The 18272-nt window shown below is 36.1% G+C and overlaps 1 protein-coding gene across 3 annotated transcripts in view; it reads right to left on the bottom strand.

Moving 5' to 3' along the window:
* Positions 1–18272, bottom strand: part of LOC131233872 (callose synthase 10) — a 114704-nt gene that overhangs the window by 7053 nt on the left and 89379 nt on the right. For all 3 annotated transcript variants that reach the window (XM_058230703.1, XM_058230701.1, XM_058230702.1), the window contains exons 37-43: positions 3742–3857; positions 3515–3598; positions 2472–2584; positions 1028–1080; positions 730–906; positions 548–595; positions 274–432 (exon numbers count right to left, since the gene is read on the bottom strand). In XM_058230703.1, the coding sequence (XP_058086686.1) occupies positions 274–432; positions 548–595; positions 730–906; positions 1028–1080; positions 2472–2584; positions 3515–3598; positions 3742–3857 (750 nt within the window). The remainder of the gene's footprint in view (positions 1–273; positions 433–547; positions 596–729; positions 907–1027; positions 1081–2471; positions 2585–3514; positions 3599–3741; positions 3858–18272) is intronic.

Genomic DNA, 18272 nt, shown 5'->3' with positions numbered 1-18272 from the left:
TTCACCATGCTTCAATTGTAAATATGGAAATCACAAATAGCATTAATAGGGTCATTCCTATCATGGAACAAGAAAGAAGGGTTGTATATGGTTTTCAAATTTCCTGTCATGTGAATGACAATGGCAAGGAGCACAATTTGTAATATCAAATTGATAAAATAGGTTTAGAGATTCAATTATGGAAATGAAACAGGAGTGGAGAATAATTATTCATCATTGAAAAACAAAAATCTCAGAATAAAGACAAACTCAGATAGACGAATATAGTAACACCTTCAACAATCCCTGTTCCAAAATGAAACCCATTATCATCGGTACTGCAGTAAAAACACCAATCTGAACCAAGAATTGAGCATTTAAAACTGCATCAAGTGCAGTGTTTCCCAAAAGCCTTGCATCGCTTGAAATGCCACTGTCAAGTCCAGAAAGGGCCTGAAATATTTAGCAGAGTTTGGCATCTAGTCAACATTAGGCAAGTATGAAAATGCCATTGAATAGAAAATCATGCAAAAGTAAGAAGACAAGCCAAGGTACTGTATGGGTGTACCAGATAAACTCGCCCATATAAGAAGATGTACACAGTAAGAACAGTCATCTGCATTAAAAACTCATCTTTTCAGTACTCTTTTTTCCATCTAACTGCCCTTACAATAGCCCTAAATTACAGTTTGAAGGATAATAAAAACAAAAAAAACAAAAAAAAAAAAAAAACCAGAACAGACTGCATACCATTGTGCACAAATAATAGCCAACAGTCGTGAAATAGAAAGATAACATCCTAAAGAAGTCTAAAAGTTGCCCAAGCCGGTATACATCTCTACTTAAGACTTGCTCTCCATTACCGCCAGCCACTTTACCCTCAAATAGTGCAATTTGATTCAACCCAACATCTCTCCCTTTTCCAACCTGTGTGAACACAAGGATCTTAAGACAAACTTCTCTGACAGATCTTTTTTTTCTTTTTTGGAAAGATGACAAGATCACCAAAGCAACATCGATAGCAAAAAAGGCCATTAGAGATGTAAACCTGTATGTATTCATGGTGTGTAATGTTACCCTGCCGCAATGTGGAATTGAAACCTGTAGTACGAATTCAGCCGCATCAAACACCAGTCATAGTGTCATACAGCACAACAATCCTATAATCCTTAGAATGGTAATCATATAGCAGTTAACGACATCAGATGATGGATGCCAGCTCAACGGAGTACCAGACATCCCATCTCACAAGAACGTGAATCTGTACTCAAGTGCAGTAACTCGTTACTTAAAAGGCGGAAAAAAAATTTCGCAAGATATAGTTCATAGATTGGATGTGAAAATTTGTGATTTATGCAGATGATAATTCATGACGAACCAGAACAATTCAAAAGTTTAACAAGACCAGTTCCAAGGTGCTTTTGAGATTGAAGCTCGATTCTGTCTAGATAGGAGCACGGATCTCTCCTTAGCATGACTTTGCAAATTGAGAGTGGAACCAAGTCAGATAAAAGAATCCAGCATCCAAGGTTTATGGTGGCCGATGTGTCTTCTTGGAGCAACTTGCAAACAAGGACTGTAATGCTGAAAACTACCAAATCTGACAACTGTAAATAAAAACAATCTCCTACCCTCTCCCTACTCAGCATGCTATGTGCATGAAAATGAAGCAAGAGCAAATAAATGAACAAGATAAACTTTTGGCCCTCAGAAGATATCTATAATCTGATAATGCCCGCATCAATGTATTTCCAGCCAAATGCACTGAAGTTTTAATATTGAAACCAATGCCAACCTCCCAATCTGTAAGAGCTCATCTAGTATAAAAATCAGTTCCAAATGGAAAAAAAAAGGAGATAGGATACACACACACACACACACACACTACATCATTATTATATATTTCGCTGATTTCTATATCGTACAAGATGGACACGAGGCTGGACCAACATAGATGCAGGGTAGATGGCAACATAAATCTCCAACAATAGAGTAGGGATACAGTATTGGCATCTTTAACTTGAAATACTTGCACACATATATCTTTGGGTATTACATTGATATGCATGTTCCAAGAAACCCCAGGAATTAAATGGACCTCCAAAAAATAGAAAGAAACAAAGAAGTATTTTTCATGCTGGAATGACATATAAATGCATGCTTTATATTAAGGTCTGTCATACTCATAACCATATTAAGGTATGTTTCTGACGCTGATGATGAAATTTAAAACGAAGGCATCTGAGAGAAAACCATCAATGGCAGATACCATAAATCTCCGTGGAACAACCATTTTTTCCCCTTTTCTTCACAAGTATGCATGAAGTTTGAACCCCTGATCTTAAATTAGACACTTGAGCCATCACAATTTTCTGTTAAAGAACTTAATGCACTTAACATATTAAATATCTTATCAATGAAAATTTCCAAGATGTAACTAGGAATGGCTTGGACAAGCAGCATATCAAAATGACAATATCTATGATGCGTACCTGCAAATATATCTTCACTAATATTGATAACACGGGATGCCTTGCTTATGCCACCTCGGGATATATGAAATATCCTATCAAACACATCAGGATGCCCATAGTGCATGCGAACTCTGTAAGGTAAACAATACAGGTAAGTACCTTCATCTAGATAGACTTAAAGAGAAGTCTTCGGATCACTAAATGTGGAAATAAACCCAAAGAAGCATCAACCATCAAGGATGATTGACTGTATGAAAAAACATACCTACATGATTGACATGACCAAATTTTTATAGATGGATAGCACAAGAGAATGCATGCTAATAAACAAAGCCCACACTCTCCTCATGCTAACAGATCATTTACTTTACTAACCACGTAGTTGGGTAATTGACAAAAACCTTATTGAAGTTGACCATTGATTAAGCATATCTGGAGCATTACTGATTCTCTCGCTTTATTTAGCTTGTAACAAAAGAATTAACGAAACAAAAAATGAACAATGCACGTAGGCAAGTAAAAAAGAATGAAGCAGCAGTAGTCTAGTTTTGAATATTAACATCTCTCCATAAATTCTGATTAGACACTCCAGTATTGAAGCTAGGACTCAGAAAACTGTGACAAATACAGAGGAAACTACCTATGGCTTCTAAATTTTTATTTTTTTTAGAGATTCAGAGTATGCAGTGAGGGTCAGGTTTGCAAATGGTTAATCAATAACACATAGTGAAGGGCCTGGATGGGTGATGTCATCAAGATTTATCACAGTAACTAAGTTCACCAACCTTAGATTGTGAATACCAAATCACTTGCAGGACCAGAATATGTTAGAAAAAATTCTCGATAGAAAGATACCATCAAGACAATAAGTTCAGGGAAAACACTGATGTGTTGTATTTGCATTTCTCCTCCTCAAGTTTATGAATGCAAAAGCACAAAGTTTGTAAAGACTTTATCAAAAAGCAAATTTGGTTATGCTCTTTAAATTTATTCCATAACAATAGTAAAGAAAACGTTTCTTAATAATATAAAAAAAGAAGTCAGAATAGCATATTACTTACTTGAGCGGATATGCCAAAATGCGTTGGCCCAAGGTTACGAAGCTAGTTTCTTGATTGGACATGAACCAGGCTAGCGATGAGACACTGAAGATGTACATCCATTAGGCTATGATTTTTTTTAAAAAAAAATTGAAGGTTCATACGTACCCTCCACAAAGAAAAAGAAAAAGAATGTTATATGACAAAACTAGCAGACACAAGAAACTGGTAGTAAATGCAAAGGCAACCTTCCAGTAAAGACGTGCTCTCTCACGCCAAGAATAGTTGGAGGTCGAAGACCATGATTGCCTCGGAATTCCTCGAGAAGATTCCTCATCTTCATTGCCTCTTCAAGGTAATTATCCTGCACATCCCATGATCAAGAATTAGCTCATTCACATTGCAAACCATTCATTTACTAAATTAAGCAAAACAATCGGTTTGAGATAGAGTAGCAATAGTCATCCAAAGCTGTTCATATTCTTTATTGTTAATGCAATTAGATAGACAAATAGAATGTAGAGGCCAAGACAGCAAAATTCCAGAAATGAGATGTTTAGGGGCTGTTTGAATTTTTTATTTCCACTGTAAAAATACAGGTAAATAGGTTATTATTACCCCTTACCCCTTGCGTCTGTTTGATTTTAGGTGAGTATTTCCGTCTCGAAAATCGGTCCCGAAAGGAATGACTTAAATTTGTGGGCCCACCCTGATGTACGTGGCATATCCACACCGTTCATCTGTTTCACCTGAACATTTGAGGGCATGAGCCCACAAATGAGGCAGAACCAAAGCTCAAGTGACCCACACCACAAGAAACAATGGTCGTAAAACTTCCACCGTTGAAAGGTTTTTTTCTCCCTAGGTCCCAGAAGATTGTTTATTTGTCATCAAACATATTCATAAGGTCACACAGACATGGATAAGAGGAAAACACAAATATCAGCTTGATCCAAAACGTCTGGGCCCCTACGAAGTTTTTAATGGTAGGCACTCAATTCCCACTCAGCTAGTAGTATGGATGGACAGCGTGGATAAGCCATATACATCACAGTGGGCCCCACATGAAATCTGCATCCCTCAATTTTAGCATTCAAAAAGAAAAACGTCAACGTCTACCTTGAGAGTGGTGTTGGAATTACGGTGGTAAAATAATTATTACTAATTTACACGTATTTACAATGGTGAATTAGAAAACAAACAGCCCCTTAAGGAAACTTGACCGGTCCAGACCTTCAAAACTTAGAATCTCTCACATGTTGCAGTGATCAATAAAAGGATAAGGGAGCCATTATCTACACCCACCTGCTTGACAGAAACACCTTTTTTTGTTCCTAAAATAGTCCAACTTTGTATTTATGCATTACCCAAACAAGAAAGAAATAGTGTCTATCAAAATCATAAAAAGGCACATGAGAAGCACATATCCATGCATAGATAATATCAGTGCTGACCGATTATGACTATCCATTTACCAATGTATAAATACTGTTCACATGGCATATATGTAACTCAATCCATATCATGATTTAAAAACTCAATGAGTTGACTTGATTGATGGGAGTTTGAGTCAACTCATCAAAGAGTTCGATTTCATCAAGTTCCGATGAATCTCTCTTGAGTTTTTCTGAGTTCTCACAAGTTTCTTTTTTTCTGAAAGGTAACAGGCATTTTATTAAAAGAGCGCGGTGGCTCGAATTTACCTAAGAGCCTGTTTGAATGGCGAATTACATCAGTAATATACTTTAAAAGTGCAATAATTACAAATTAAAATACCTGTTTCCTGAGAACATGTAATTTGACAGACAATTCACATGTTCTTAATAAACAGTTTTTTAGCAATATTGATACATTGGTGATATTATCGAAATATCGCCGATAGATTGGCAATTCAAGTGACACCTGGAATTTACACAATCGAAAATATTGGAGATACATTTGCAATATGAGTACGTTGGTGATACTTAGCGATACATCGCCAATATCTGGAATTTCTTATACTACCAGTCAATGTTGTCAAAATCATTACTGCATCACAAATCGTAATAGGGATTGAATCGTATCAAATTGCAAATCGTAAGATTTTTATGATTTTCTTAAAAATATGAAAACTATAAATAAATCAGAAAAAAAAATTAAAACGTCAACACTATCATAGCATGGTATTACTTAAAAATTAAATGATTATTATCTTTCTTCTTCTTCTTCTTCTTCTTCTTCTTCTTTTTGTCTTTCAAGAAATTTTCCTTAAAAAACCATACATGGGATCCTTAATAATTTATATTCTTGTTACCTTTCTTGAATGTAGAATCGCATTGGAAAAGTGCATTTAATTTCATAGACCGACGAAAAAAGGATATTTTGAATTCTAACCATCATTCCACTATATATATATATATATATATATATATATATATATATATATATATGGGAACAGGTACTATGCGCTCGAGCTAATGGGAACGTCCCATGAGGTCGATCTGTGTGGGCCCCACCGTGATGCGTTTCGAACATCTACCCCATCACTCAGATGCACCATTCCATCGTGGGCCTAGGTCTCAAAAATCAAGTCAATCCGTGACTTGTGTGGGCCACACCACATACAGAAGTGGGAAGGGGCCGTGCACCATTAAAACATTCATAATCATTTTTTTGGCCACCGAGATGTGGTTTGCAAATCCAGCCCATCCATTATGTGTGTCCCACTTGGATGAAGGTTCAAACCAAGTTTCAGCAACATTCAAAACTCAGGTGGGCCCCACCAAGTGCTTTTATATGTTTTTGGCATGTCTTCACATGATTTTAGATGGTATGGCCCACCTGAGTTCCGTATACGGCTGAATTTTGGGATATCCCATAATTTAGAGGGGACCCATCAAATGCACGGTGTTGATGGTCGACACGCATCACGGTGGGGCCCACACAGCTCGACCTCACGGGAGCTTATTGTGAGGTCGAGCGCATAGTACCTTTTCCCTAGATCTATATATATATATATATATATATATATATATATATATATATATATATATATATATATTATATATATATCAGGTTAGCTTGTTAGTACATAGGTAATCATTAGTACACACACTCCATTGTTAGCCACCCCCACTAGGGATCGATACGAAGACCTCAAGTATTGAATATATATATATATATATATATATATATATATATATATATATATATATATATATATATATATATATAAAAGTCAACATGATTGTAACCATCCATAAAAACATTTCATATAAGTCATACATCAATTTGGTGTTTCAATCATTTAAAAAGTAAGAAATCATAAATTAAAAAAGCTCTACAATTTAACATTGAAGAGAATATATATCATTTAATCTATCTTATAAAGAACGAAATAATATAATTGCCTTTTCTAAATGATTCTTAAAGCCCCCATCAATTTAAAAACATAAAATGAAGGCCGTGCGAAGCTTAAAATATAGGAAAACAAGTATAATTTGAATCGTAAATTGTAGGATTCAAATTATAAAATCGTAGGATTCATATAAAAAGGGATTCAAATCGTTTTGCATAAGATTCGACACAAATCATAAATCGTAGGATTTTCACAACACTATTTACCAATGTTACCGGTATCGCCAAGCTGGAAACACAAATAATACTGAAAATATTTCGATAATATTAGGGATACTTCGAACAATGGGTGAGGAGCGCGGTGCATTGGTGCTTTCGTGTGTGTGTGTGTGTGTGTGGGGGGGGGTGGTATCTGTTACAATACGGCTGTATCAACCGGCAGTGGCCGTTACGCGATACGAGGCCATAACGAGGCAACCCCCAATTTTGTAGCCGTAACGGTCAGGGCGTTACGGTAAAAAAAATGGCTATTTTTATTTATTTATTTTTGCTTTTTAAGGTTTGTTTTTTTACTTTTTTTGAACCTTCCTTCTTCCAAACTCTTCCTAAATCATTCTATTGCTATTTTCGACCACTCTTAGCTTAATATTACAGATAAAAACAACTTGTATTAAGGATTTTCTGGATTCGAAGCTCCGTGGGCCATTTTCCAGAAATTCCTCAAAAATAGGTATTTATATTTTTTATTCAATGTTTTGTTGTTTGAATGGTAGAATATGATGTGTTAATCATAATAGAAGATATTAATGTCCACTTTACAGATTTTTGTTGTTATTTTATATTTTTTTTTATAATTTTTTTCTATTTACGCACTATTTTCAGCCTTTTTTTTTTTTTTAATTCGAAAAACCATTTTTTATTGAATGTTTTGTTGTTTTAATGGTAGAATATAATGTGTTAATCATAGTAGAACATGTTAATGCCCATTTTACAGATTGTTGTTGTCATTTTATATTTTTTTATAATTTTTTTCTATTTACGCAATATTTTCGACCCTTTTTTTTTAATTCGAAAAATCATTTTTTATTTAATGTTCTGAGTTTTAATGGTAGAATATGATGTGTTAATCATAGTAGAAGATATTAATGTGCATTTTGCAGATTGATGTTGTCATTTTATATTTTTTTATAATTTTTTCTATTTACGCACTATTTTCGGCCCTTTTTTTTAAATTCGAAAAATTATTTTTTATTGAATGTTTTGCTGTTTTAATGGTAAAATATGATGTGTTAATCATAGTAGAACATGTTAATGTCCATTTTACAGATTGTTGTTGCCATTTTATATTTTTTTATAATTTTTTTCTATTTACGCACTATTTTCGGCCCTTTTTGTTTTTTTTAATTCGAAAGATCAATTTTTTATTGAATGTTTTGTTGTTTTAATGGTAGAATATGATGTGTTAATCATAGTAGAATATGTTAATGTCCATTTTACAGATTGTTGTTGTCATTTTATATTTTTTTATAATTTTTTCTATTTACGCACTATTTTCGGCCCTTTTTTAAAAAAAATTCGAATATATTACACATGTAAGATATTTTCATATTACATTCATTTTAATATATCTATCATTGATAGTAGATAGTTAGAAAATTAAATATATGAATTTTGTAGTCAAATTCAGGTTATCTAGTTTATAATTTTTATAATTTTTTTCTATTTACGCACTATTTTCGGCCCTTTTTGTTTTTTTTAATTCGAAAGATCAATTTTTTATTGAATGTTTTGTTGTTTTAATGGTAGAATATGATGTGTTAATCATAGTAGAATATGTTAATGTCCATTTTACAGATTGTTGTTGTCATTTTATATTTTTTTATAATTTTTTCTATTTACGCACTATTTTCGGCCCTTTTTTAAAAAAAATTCGAATATATTACACATGTAAGATATTTTCATATTACATTCATTTTAATATATCTATCATTGATAGTAGATGTATCTCATCTGTGATGTTGGGATATATTGTGGCCTTCTTACTACCTTGGCTTAGTGAGGGAACAAGGAAAAAAGAGGTCATGGTGCGGAAGTTAATTATGATGGCAATATTATGGGTTCTTTGGGAAGAGGGGATTGATTAGAGTCTTAAAAACAAATGTAGGTTAGATGTGGATGTTTATAAAAGGGATAGAATGAATGTAATAAGGTGGGTTTCTTGCGTTGAGGAGCTTGACCAAAATGATTGCGTGTTCTTAGCCAGGATGTAAATCTCTTAGGGCTTGTTTGCGATGCAAATTCCATCAATAATGTATTGTAAAAGTTTCATTATTACAATTTTACAATGTTTGTTTAAACACGTAATTTGGAGGTCAAATGCAAATGTTATAAGAGGCAATTAAAAGGAATTTATAATCATTACAATTTTACAACGTTCAATTTGTCGAGAATAATATCATGATATTATCACTATTGCAACATGGGCGATATCGAGACTACAATCTTTCGTTTCCTCTCCAGTTGTCGACGAAAATATCGTGTTGTCGATATTCTGAAATATCGATGGATGTTTGGATGGAAGGTTGGATAGTTAGATGCGTGGTTGGATGGATAGATGTGTTGAGTGTCAAATATTGCATATTTCCCCCTGTTTATATCTTGGTTTTATGAACATGATAATGCTTAATGGTATATTTTATACATGTTTGTATTGCGAGGTGAATCTGAGAGCTTGAATTGAAAAGAATGTTAAAAGCATGAATTTGATGCTCAAGAATCACCAAGGCAAGGGATAGATCTTAGGATACCAAGATTGAAGAATTCACATGCCAAAGATCCAAGGAAACTAAGTGAGGAATGAAGAGAATCGAATATTTGAAGTGAAAATTCGACTATCCCAAGCTTGAAATTTGGCCAACCCGAGAAAGTTCGGGTGAAATTCCAGCAACATTTTCTTATGAAATTTGCGAAAATTCGGCCAGCCGAAGGACAAATTCGGCTAACCCGAGTTTCGGTTCAGCTAGCCAAAGGTTACGTAGATTTTACACGAAGTGCGTAAATTTGAGGCGGTTTACGGATTTTTCCAACTCGGTGTGAAAGTTGGAGTTCCACAATTATAAATAGGAGTCCCTAAGATGTTTCAAATCATCTTCTAGTGTTTGGAGAGGGAAAGGAAGCCTAGGTGGAGCGCCGACGACGTTCTTCTACTCCGATTTCTTCATGGGTTCTAATAAATGTTTATGTTTTTCTTATGTTTTTGAGTTAGCTATGACTAGCTAATCTCCTAGCTAGGGCTAAGAGGAGAAGCTTGTAGTGTGTTGGGATATTTATCTTGCTTTGATTCTTGTTTATATTGAACCTCATTGATTTCTAGTTTGATATTAAAGGAATATTTTCAATTTTCTATGATTTATTGTGACTCAAATTACAATAAATGCTGTAATCACTTTGGATATCTTCTTTTCCTATTTTGAGATTGAGAGATTGGTAAATCTTATTGTTCACCATCGTCTCCTGGGCATGGTAGGGTAATGGAATCCCTCCCAATCATCACAATTTTCCTCCATTGAGAATTAGGTAAATGAAAAGTTCAGATTTGATTTAAATTTTTTATCTTCCAATTGGATAGGATAGGACTCCAATTCCAATTGTGTTCCTTGAATCAAGTAAGGTATCTTGATAGCTACAAGTGGATCCTTGGCACCCTAGTTCCCTCCTTTTAATTGATAGTTTAAATTAACATTATTCACAACTACTCTTTTTTATTTCAGCTTTAGGTTTAGATCTTCTTCTAGTTCTAGTTCTAGTTATTTTCAGAATATGTACAAGTTTAGTCCCAGTGGATTCGACCTCGGTTTCACCGAGTTATTACTACATCGTGACCCTACACTTGGGGTTGTGAACAATATGATGGTTGGATGGACAGATCGGATGGATGGGATGGTTGGACTGATTTCTTACGCTAGCACATGCTTTTAGGCCCTCATTAAATGGAAACTTATTATGTATGCATTCTTTTTTTTCTTTTTCTTTTTTTCAATTTTCGTATTCCTAAATATGCAAATATGTGTATTTTAGCATCTGCTGAAGTTTTACTGAAAAATTCTGCCGTTTTACCCGTGTTTCCCCGCATTTCCGATTATCGACGATATCGATATTGTTTCTGTATCCCCAGCCCGCAAAACTTGTAATGATACCGATACTTCATACACAGGCACAACTGCCTTAACATCTCATATAATGATGGTCATACCAAAGAGTCCTCACTCGAATGGGACTAGAGTTGATAAAGCCACTCCAAAAGCCACCTCTTCGCTGTTGAGCACACCCCAAATAACTCTCTTGAAAATGTTGCCTCTTAAACTCAACACCACCTCAAAACAACTCATCAATTTTCTCAAGTTGTTCACCTCCTCAGTTCTACATCACAGAAGAGAAAAGTGCCATTGGCAAACTGGACGTCGAAAATTAAGGGGCCAACACCCCTCTATTTGTCCTTTAGTGAGCATCTTGCTTAGAGCTTCTACCAACACCACAAATAGGAAAGGAGAGAGCGGGTCCCCTTGCATCAAACCTCTTTAAGCTCAAAAATATTCCTTAGGAGAGCCATTCACCAATACCAAGAATCTTATTGACATAACAAACTCTTTCATTCAACTTCTCCATCTTTGACTGCAACCCAATCTCCCCAACATGCAATTAAGGAAGCCCCAATCTACATGGTCATATGCCTTTTCAATATCAATCTTTCACACTATCCTCGCCTTCCCCTCCCTATGCATCGCATCCAAACACTCGTGGTCACTTAAAGCACTATCCAATATTTGCCTTACTACCACAAATGCTCCTTGGTTCTCCAAAATAACCATGTCTGAGATAGCTCGAAACTTTATTGCTAGAATTTTTACAAGAATTTTATACGGCCCGCCCATCGAGCTGATAGGGCGAAAGTCATGTAGACATTCCATTACTTCTATCTTCGGAATAAGCACTATGAATGAAGCCCCAAGCTCTATCGAGAGCTGGCCCCTCTCAAAATTTTGTAATAAAGCTAAGTAGATCTTCCTTAGTAAATCCCAAAAGTTTTGGAAGAAGGCAATCAGGAAAACATCTAGGCTAGGAGCTTTACCCCCTCCTAAAGAATCCATAGATGCCTCTTTCACCAAAATAGGCCTCTCAAGACATCCAGCTTCCATCGACAACTAGTAGGACAAGTGGTCCAACTGTGGTCTTTCCCAAACCTCATCAAACTATAGGTTTTCATAAAATTGTACAATGGTGTTGCAGATCTGCGACTTGTCTTATACCCTCCTACCTTCCACGATTACATTATGAATCCTTGTTGGGACCAGAGAAGTACTAATTTTGTATTTCCAAGTTTTGACTAAGTATAGCTCTGGTAGGGCCTGATAGTGGCGTTGGTGCGACCCAAAAAGTATTAACTTCATAAATTGCAGAAAATTTGACCAAATACAGGGCTAGTGTGGCCAGTTTGGGTGCAAAGTCAAGTTCGCGTGGCTTTCCAAAAGACAAACAAAAACCCTGCTGGCGCAGACCTCTTCCCTATTGGGCACGACCCACAAGCTGAGCCGCGCCTACCTCTTGCCACATGCACGAATGAGATTCATCACCCTACCACATAAACAACGGCTCCTAGTGCGGTACAACTGACATATGGCATGGTTTAGACCAATGGGAGCTCACCATATCATCATCAAGTCCCATTGGATGCCTAAAAGTACCCCCGTGGGTACCTTCATTTGCACGCTTTTCATCTTCATTTTCTCATTTTTCTCTGAGTCCTCATTTCGGCTAATGCAACCATCCCCAAGCAAAACTTAGGGAATTTTACAAAGAAAATGCCTAACTTCAAAGTTCGTGCAACCATGCCAATTTTCCAATGAAGAAATGGTCATGATAACCCCAAAAACCCAAAGTAAAGGCAGCACCAACCATGGACTTGAAAGAAAGGCCGCGCCAACCCTTAGTCAGAGCATCGCTAGGTCCTTGAGCAAATTTCAAGAATCGGAATAATGTTTGGCCACTTAGCGCGTCCGCGCTAACTAGGCAAAGGGCAACACGAACTCCTTAAAGGTTGTGCCAACCTACATTTTCATCTCTAATGCCTTCATTTCACTTCATTATATGAGGATTATCAATCTTATCTCTGTTACCACCCCCCGAGGTGATCGAATGCACTATTAAAAGAGATCCTACTCAATTCTCCAATCCAATACAGATTCATGGACATCGCCCCATATACACATCCTATACAGTGCTCTAACGAATAGTGTACACGGTATTCTAAATAACAAATAGCATGTAGCATAGCGTTCACCCCTCTAACCATGAGGCATAAGCAACATAGTGTGCAGTGTAAACTACATGCTACCTCTAGATTTTTAATCAAGGTCTACTCTTGGTTTGCACCAATTCATGATATTATGCACCAATTTAGACTAATTAATAATGAAATTTAACAAAAATTCATGATATTTAGTGCAACCAAAAGTAATAGGAAAGGGCACTGATTAGGTATAAAGGTAAAGAAAGAGTAATACAAATTTAATCTTGCTACTTGCATTATTTTACTAAAAGCATTGAAAAGATTAATTAAGTTTTATTAATATTTAAAAATGTAGCAAATCATTGAAAAGAACGAGTAATACAAATTTAATGTTGTTACTTATATTATTTTACTAAAAGCATTGAAAACATTAAGTTTTATTAATATTTAAAAAATGTAACAAATCACTGAAAACATTAATTGATTTTAATGTTTTAGTGAAAATAACTTGTAATGTGAGCTACTTAGCGTGTAGCGTAGTCTATGTAGAGTGTAGCATACACAAATTATTATGTAGCATATGCTACATGCAACTTAAGCTATTTTCATTAGCTACATAGCATTAAGGCTAATCCACATTACGTAGCGTAAGCTACAAGCTACATAGCATATCTACTTAAAACACTGAGCGTACATTCCCTTATCCCAAATCCACTATATTGTCATGGATTCGTATTGCAAGGAAAACACCCAAAAAAAATTACACTATGATATCTCACCGTGTGAGGGGGCCATAGGGCCTAAACTGATAATTGCATAGACGATCCCGAAATCATCAAGAGACGGTCATCTTGCATTCATCCTCACATATCATACATCTCTTGCATTCGATTAAATATCACCGTTTTGCCACCATATCTATATTTATCACTATTTTCTCACCATAATATATCTTTGAATCAAGAGTTATCCTAAGATACGTAATTAAGAGTTTGTGATAAATCATAGCCAGGAATGTAATAAGAACCCAAATAATAATAAAGGCATTCTAACTACATGCACTCTTATCTCCCTTGTGTGGACATGACAATGTGATTAGAATGTTTTATGATTGTCTTGTGGATGAATGGCAATGAACTCAATCTATATTTATTCAATATTTATATCCAACTCAAATCCCAATCAACAATCCCATTATTTCGGGCCTGCGCACTTAAAATACTTTGGAAGAATTTTGTATTTGTCCCCTTCTTTTAATCACGACACCTATCTCCATTTTATCTCCTCTTCAAAGAGTCTACTCGTATAATCTTGGGATAGTTTAACTCTCATTGGCCATTGCCTTTTCATATGCCAATAGTTCGCCGCTTTCTTCCTTCATATCTATAGCATGAATTTCTTGCAATATGGCTTTGGTTTATGCCTCCCTTGCCCCCAAAACTTTCTTTTTCCCAGATGCCTATCTTTTCTTTGAGTGGCTTCAATTTCTTATATAACTTGAATCACTCGAAGCCTTCAACTTGCAATGATTGCCACCATTCCTTCACAAGCTCATAAAATCTCTCGACCTTGAGCCACATAAGCTCAAACCTAAAAGTCTTAGGACCCCAGTTGTCCTCATCTACTTCCAAGTCGATCAAGCAGTCATCAAAGACAAGCCTTGGAAGACTTCTTTGCCTAATGAGAGGGTATATATCCATCCAATCAGGAAAAAAAAAAAAAAAACAAAAACAAAAACCTACCAATTTTCAACATTCGGGCCTTTTCTGACCATTGCTCCATCACCCCATTGGAATGTCCATCTCATTTCTATCCACCCACCTCAAAAAGTCTCACATGCTTCACATTATACAACTTCTGTTAGATCTCTTAATGCAAATCTGACTACATTAAAGTCACCTCCCATCACACCTATTCGACACCCTATCCATCAGAATAACCACTTCGATTACCTTCCTACAATTACCAAAAGCCCTAGAGAGATGCCAATCAGAGCAATCATTCAGAAAATTTTCCACAAATATTGTCAGAAATTCTCATTTTTTTTTAACATTGATAATTTTATTGATAAAAGGCCATAGGCTAAAGAATATAAACACCCAAAGACTGGAATAAAATTATAGCTCAAGCCAACTATTTGGAAATTGAGCTATAGATTTTAATGCTATTGCCCACTCCATTTCCTGCGACTTCCCCCTCCTAAACACTTCCATAACTTGGCCTTGGCGAGTCCTGAAACATTGCTCATTCCTTTCCCTCCATATGAACCAAATCCTTCCCAATAAGCTTAACCACCAAACTTTTTTTCCCAACTTCCCCTTTTCTCCCACCGTGCCACTTCAAAAGTAAACGATCAACGAAACTTTGCATTGCGCATGCTACACCGAATAAGTTGAAAAAACTATCCCATAACCTTTTTAAAAACGGGTAATGAACGAGAAGGTGATCCACTAATTCGTTGTCTTGGTAACATAGTAGACATACATTCAGAAGAATCATTTCTCTTATGGAGATTGTCCACTGTTAACACTTTCTTCTTACCCACTAGCCAAGCAAGGGAAGCGGATTGCGTACTAAGTAAACTCTGTGAGGTCCACTGTAATTTATGTATTTTATCTGCTCCGTCCATCCATTTTACTAGTAATTTTATGGCTTGATCCGAAAATTGACAGATATACAATGTTCAAATGGACCACACCACAGGAAACAGTGTGAATTGAATGTCTACCGTTGAAAAATTGTGGGGGGCCACATAAGTTTTGGATTAAGCTTATATTTGAGTTTTCCCTTCATCCATGTGTGTATGATCTTATTAACAGGTTGGATGACGAATAAACATCACTGTAGGGCCTAGCAAGGTTTCAATGGTGGAAATCATTATCCCCACTGTTTCCTGTGGTATGATCTAATTGATCTTTGGATATGCTTAAAATTTGGGTTCAACCCCTTAAATTAGATGGAAAAACATATGGACGGAGTGGATTGACCACATACATTCAAGGTGGGCCCAACTGAGTTTACTCAGTATGATAAGAGCGTACTGAGTAACCCGGTACGCAATCCTATTTCCCAAGCAAGCGCCACAACCTTTGGCAAGCACCGTAACCCTATACAAATGTTCTTGGACTGATCTCCTCACCGCTTCCCTACCCGTATAGCATCATATAGAAAGATTGGAATGAAAACTTACTGAACTTATCACGAAGCACCTCATCGAGTCGTATTTAGAAATCACTGGATTTACTTTAGACAACAACTCAAGTAGACCAATGAGCTCTTCGATCTCTACCTCCTCTAAATTCCTTCTACATAGTGGGGTCCAACAAACTTCCTTTCCTTGCATCGAGAAACATCTATCCACCCTCAAATCAGCTTCAATTACCACCCCTTCTAAGTGTGGAAATAGGTCGCTTAATTTTTGATCCACCAACCAATATCCTCCTAAAACCTAATTTTCTTTCCATCCCCCAATTGAAACCTATCCCTTCCCAAACATTTAATCGAGGCACCAGTCTTCCACAATATAACAGTCCCTAACCAACAATCCGCTCATGTGTGAGCATGATGAATCACTTTGTGCCAACCCGTTGTCAAAAATTCTAATAATGACAGGAGTTCTTACATCTTTTCAAAAGAGAGAGAGAGAGAGAGAGAGAGAGAGAGAGAGAGAGACCGGATTTCTCGCCCCTTTCTTCTAGCTCATTTGTCAGCTCCCTTCTTTTGTACTAAAGTCCACCCCTCTCCATCCCTCTTCGCTCTAACCTGAAAACCCCCCTTTGAGATCTCCACTCCCTTGCCTTCGTCGCCTCTCCCTCGATCCTACCCCTTTCCTCTTAGACTCCCTCGATGTTGACACCTCCTGCAACCTAACCCTTTTTCCCCTGCCCTCTCTCCCATTACTCTAAACCCCACTCGCTTCTCCGCCAGACCTTACCTGCTTTCCTCATCTCTAGTCTTCACTTCCTCCTCAATCTCCTTTTCTGCCAATTGGTAGAAAGATCTTCTCGCGAACATCTCGATTCCTTTGAATAGATATGCCTCTAAACCTAAATCTCAAAGCATCTCTCCATCATCCCATCTCTCAGACAAATCTAGAAAGTGCTTTGGCTCCTCTCATATCGTAGCTTGATCTGGGAATTCCTCTTGATCGTCTCGTCTCCCTGCTTGAACTCATGCATCCTCGATCCAAACGTCCTGATCGTCCAAAGTGTCTCACCAAATCTTGGAGCATTTTTTCCATCGTCTTACAATACACACGAATGTTGTTAAGAGTATATTTTCGAGTGGAATAGATCTTTCCTGAATTTTCAATGTTTTCCTAGATTAATTGCCAAGCATTTCATTGTTTTTATGTCTTTATATCTTTATTAATTTATGCATTTAATAATAATTTTAATGATTAACGAATAATTATTAAATACCGAATTTTTACCATTGAGATTTCCCAAGTTTACCACCCAGTTTTCGAGTCTACCTGATTTGATGTAGTTTTGAGTCTAGTGTTACGACACTGATCTAAGCTACCCAAATCATCTGCCTCAATAAACCAAATCTTCACTGTCTCCCTACATTGTCTAGGACACTCCAAAACCTGAAAATGATCACGGGTAGGAGTGAAGTGATAAGAGGCAAGGATCGAAAACGATCAAGGCGAGTCTCAAGTAGACGGGATATTGATGAACATTTTAATTGAACATTCCCTAACCTCTTGTGATTGCATATTTAATTGTAAAGTTTAGAACATTGAAGAATTTTTATTTTAACCATTCATTTGACAGTTAACACGTCATACCAGACTCATTCATTTATTATGATTTCAAGGATATATATCATCCATACCTGGACAAACGACCTGAACTGTTTGGATTGAGGTACACATGACAGTGAGTAGCATATATTTCCTTTATCAGTTTCCCGCAGAGAGATGTAGCAAATATCATCCTACCATTACAGTCCATGCCTCGTTAAGGGTATTTTAATCATTTTTTTTTGTTAGCAGCTTGTTTAGAGTTAAAAAGGTTGTTAGAGCTAGTTTTAATTAGTAGGGGGTTAGTTGTGATTAATACACTAATTACCAAGATAGTTAGAGGTAGATGTTAGTTATGATTATTCTATAAATACTATGTAAGATAATGGCAAGAGCTTTTGGAATTTTGA

This window comes from Magnolia sinica, chromosome 18 (assembly GCF_029962835.1).
Source record: "Magnolia sinica isolate HGM2019 chromosome 18, MsV1, whole genome shotgun sequence".
NCBI classification, from domain to species: domain Eukaryota; kingdom Viridiplantae; phylum Streptophyta; class Magnoliopsida; order Magnoliales; family Magnoliaceae; genus Magnolia; species Magnolia sinica.
Note: the sequence above shows the minus strand (reverse complement) of the source record. Positions and strands in the feature narration are given on the sequence as shown.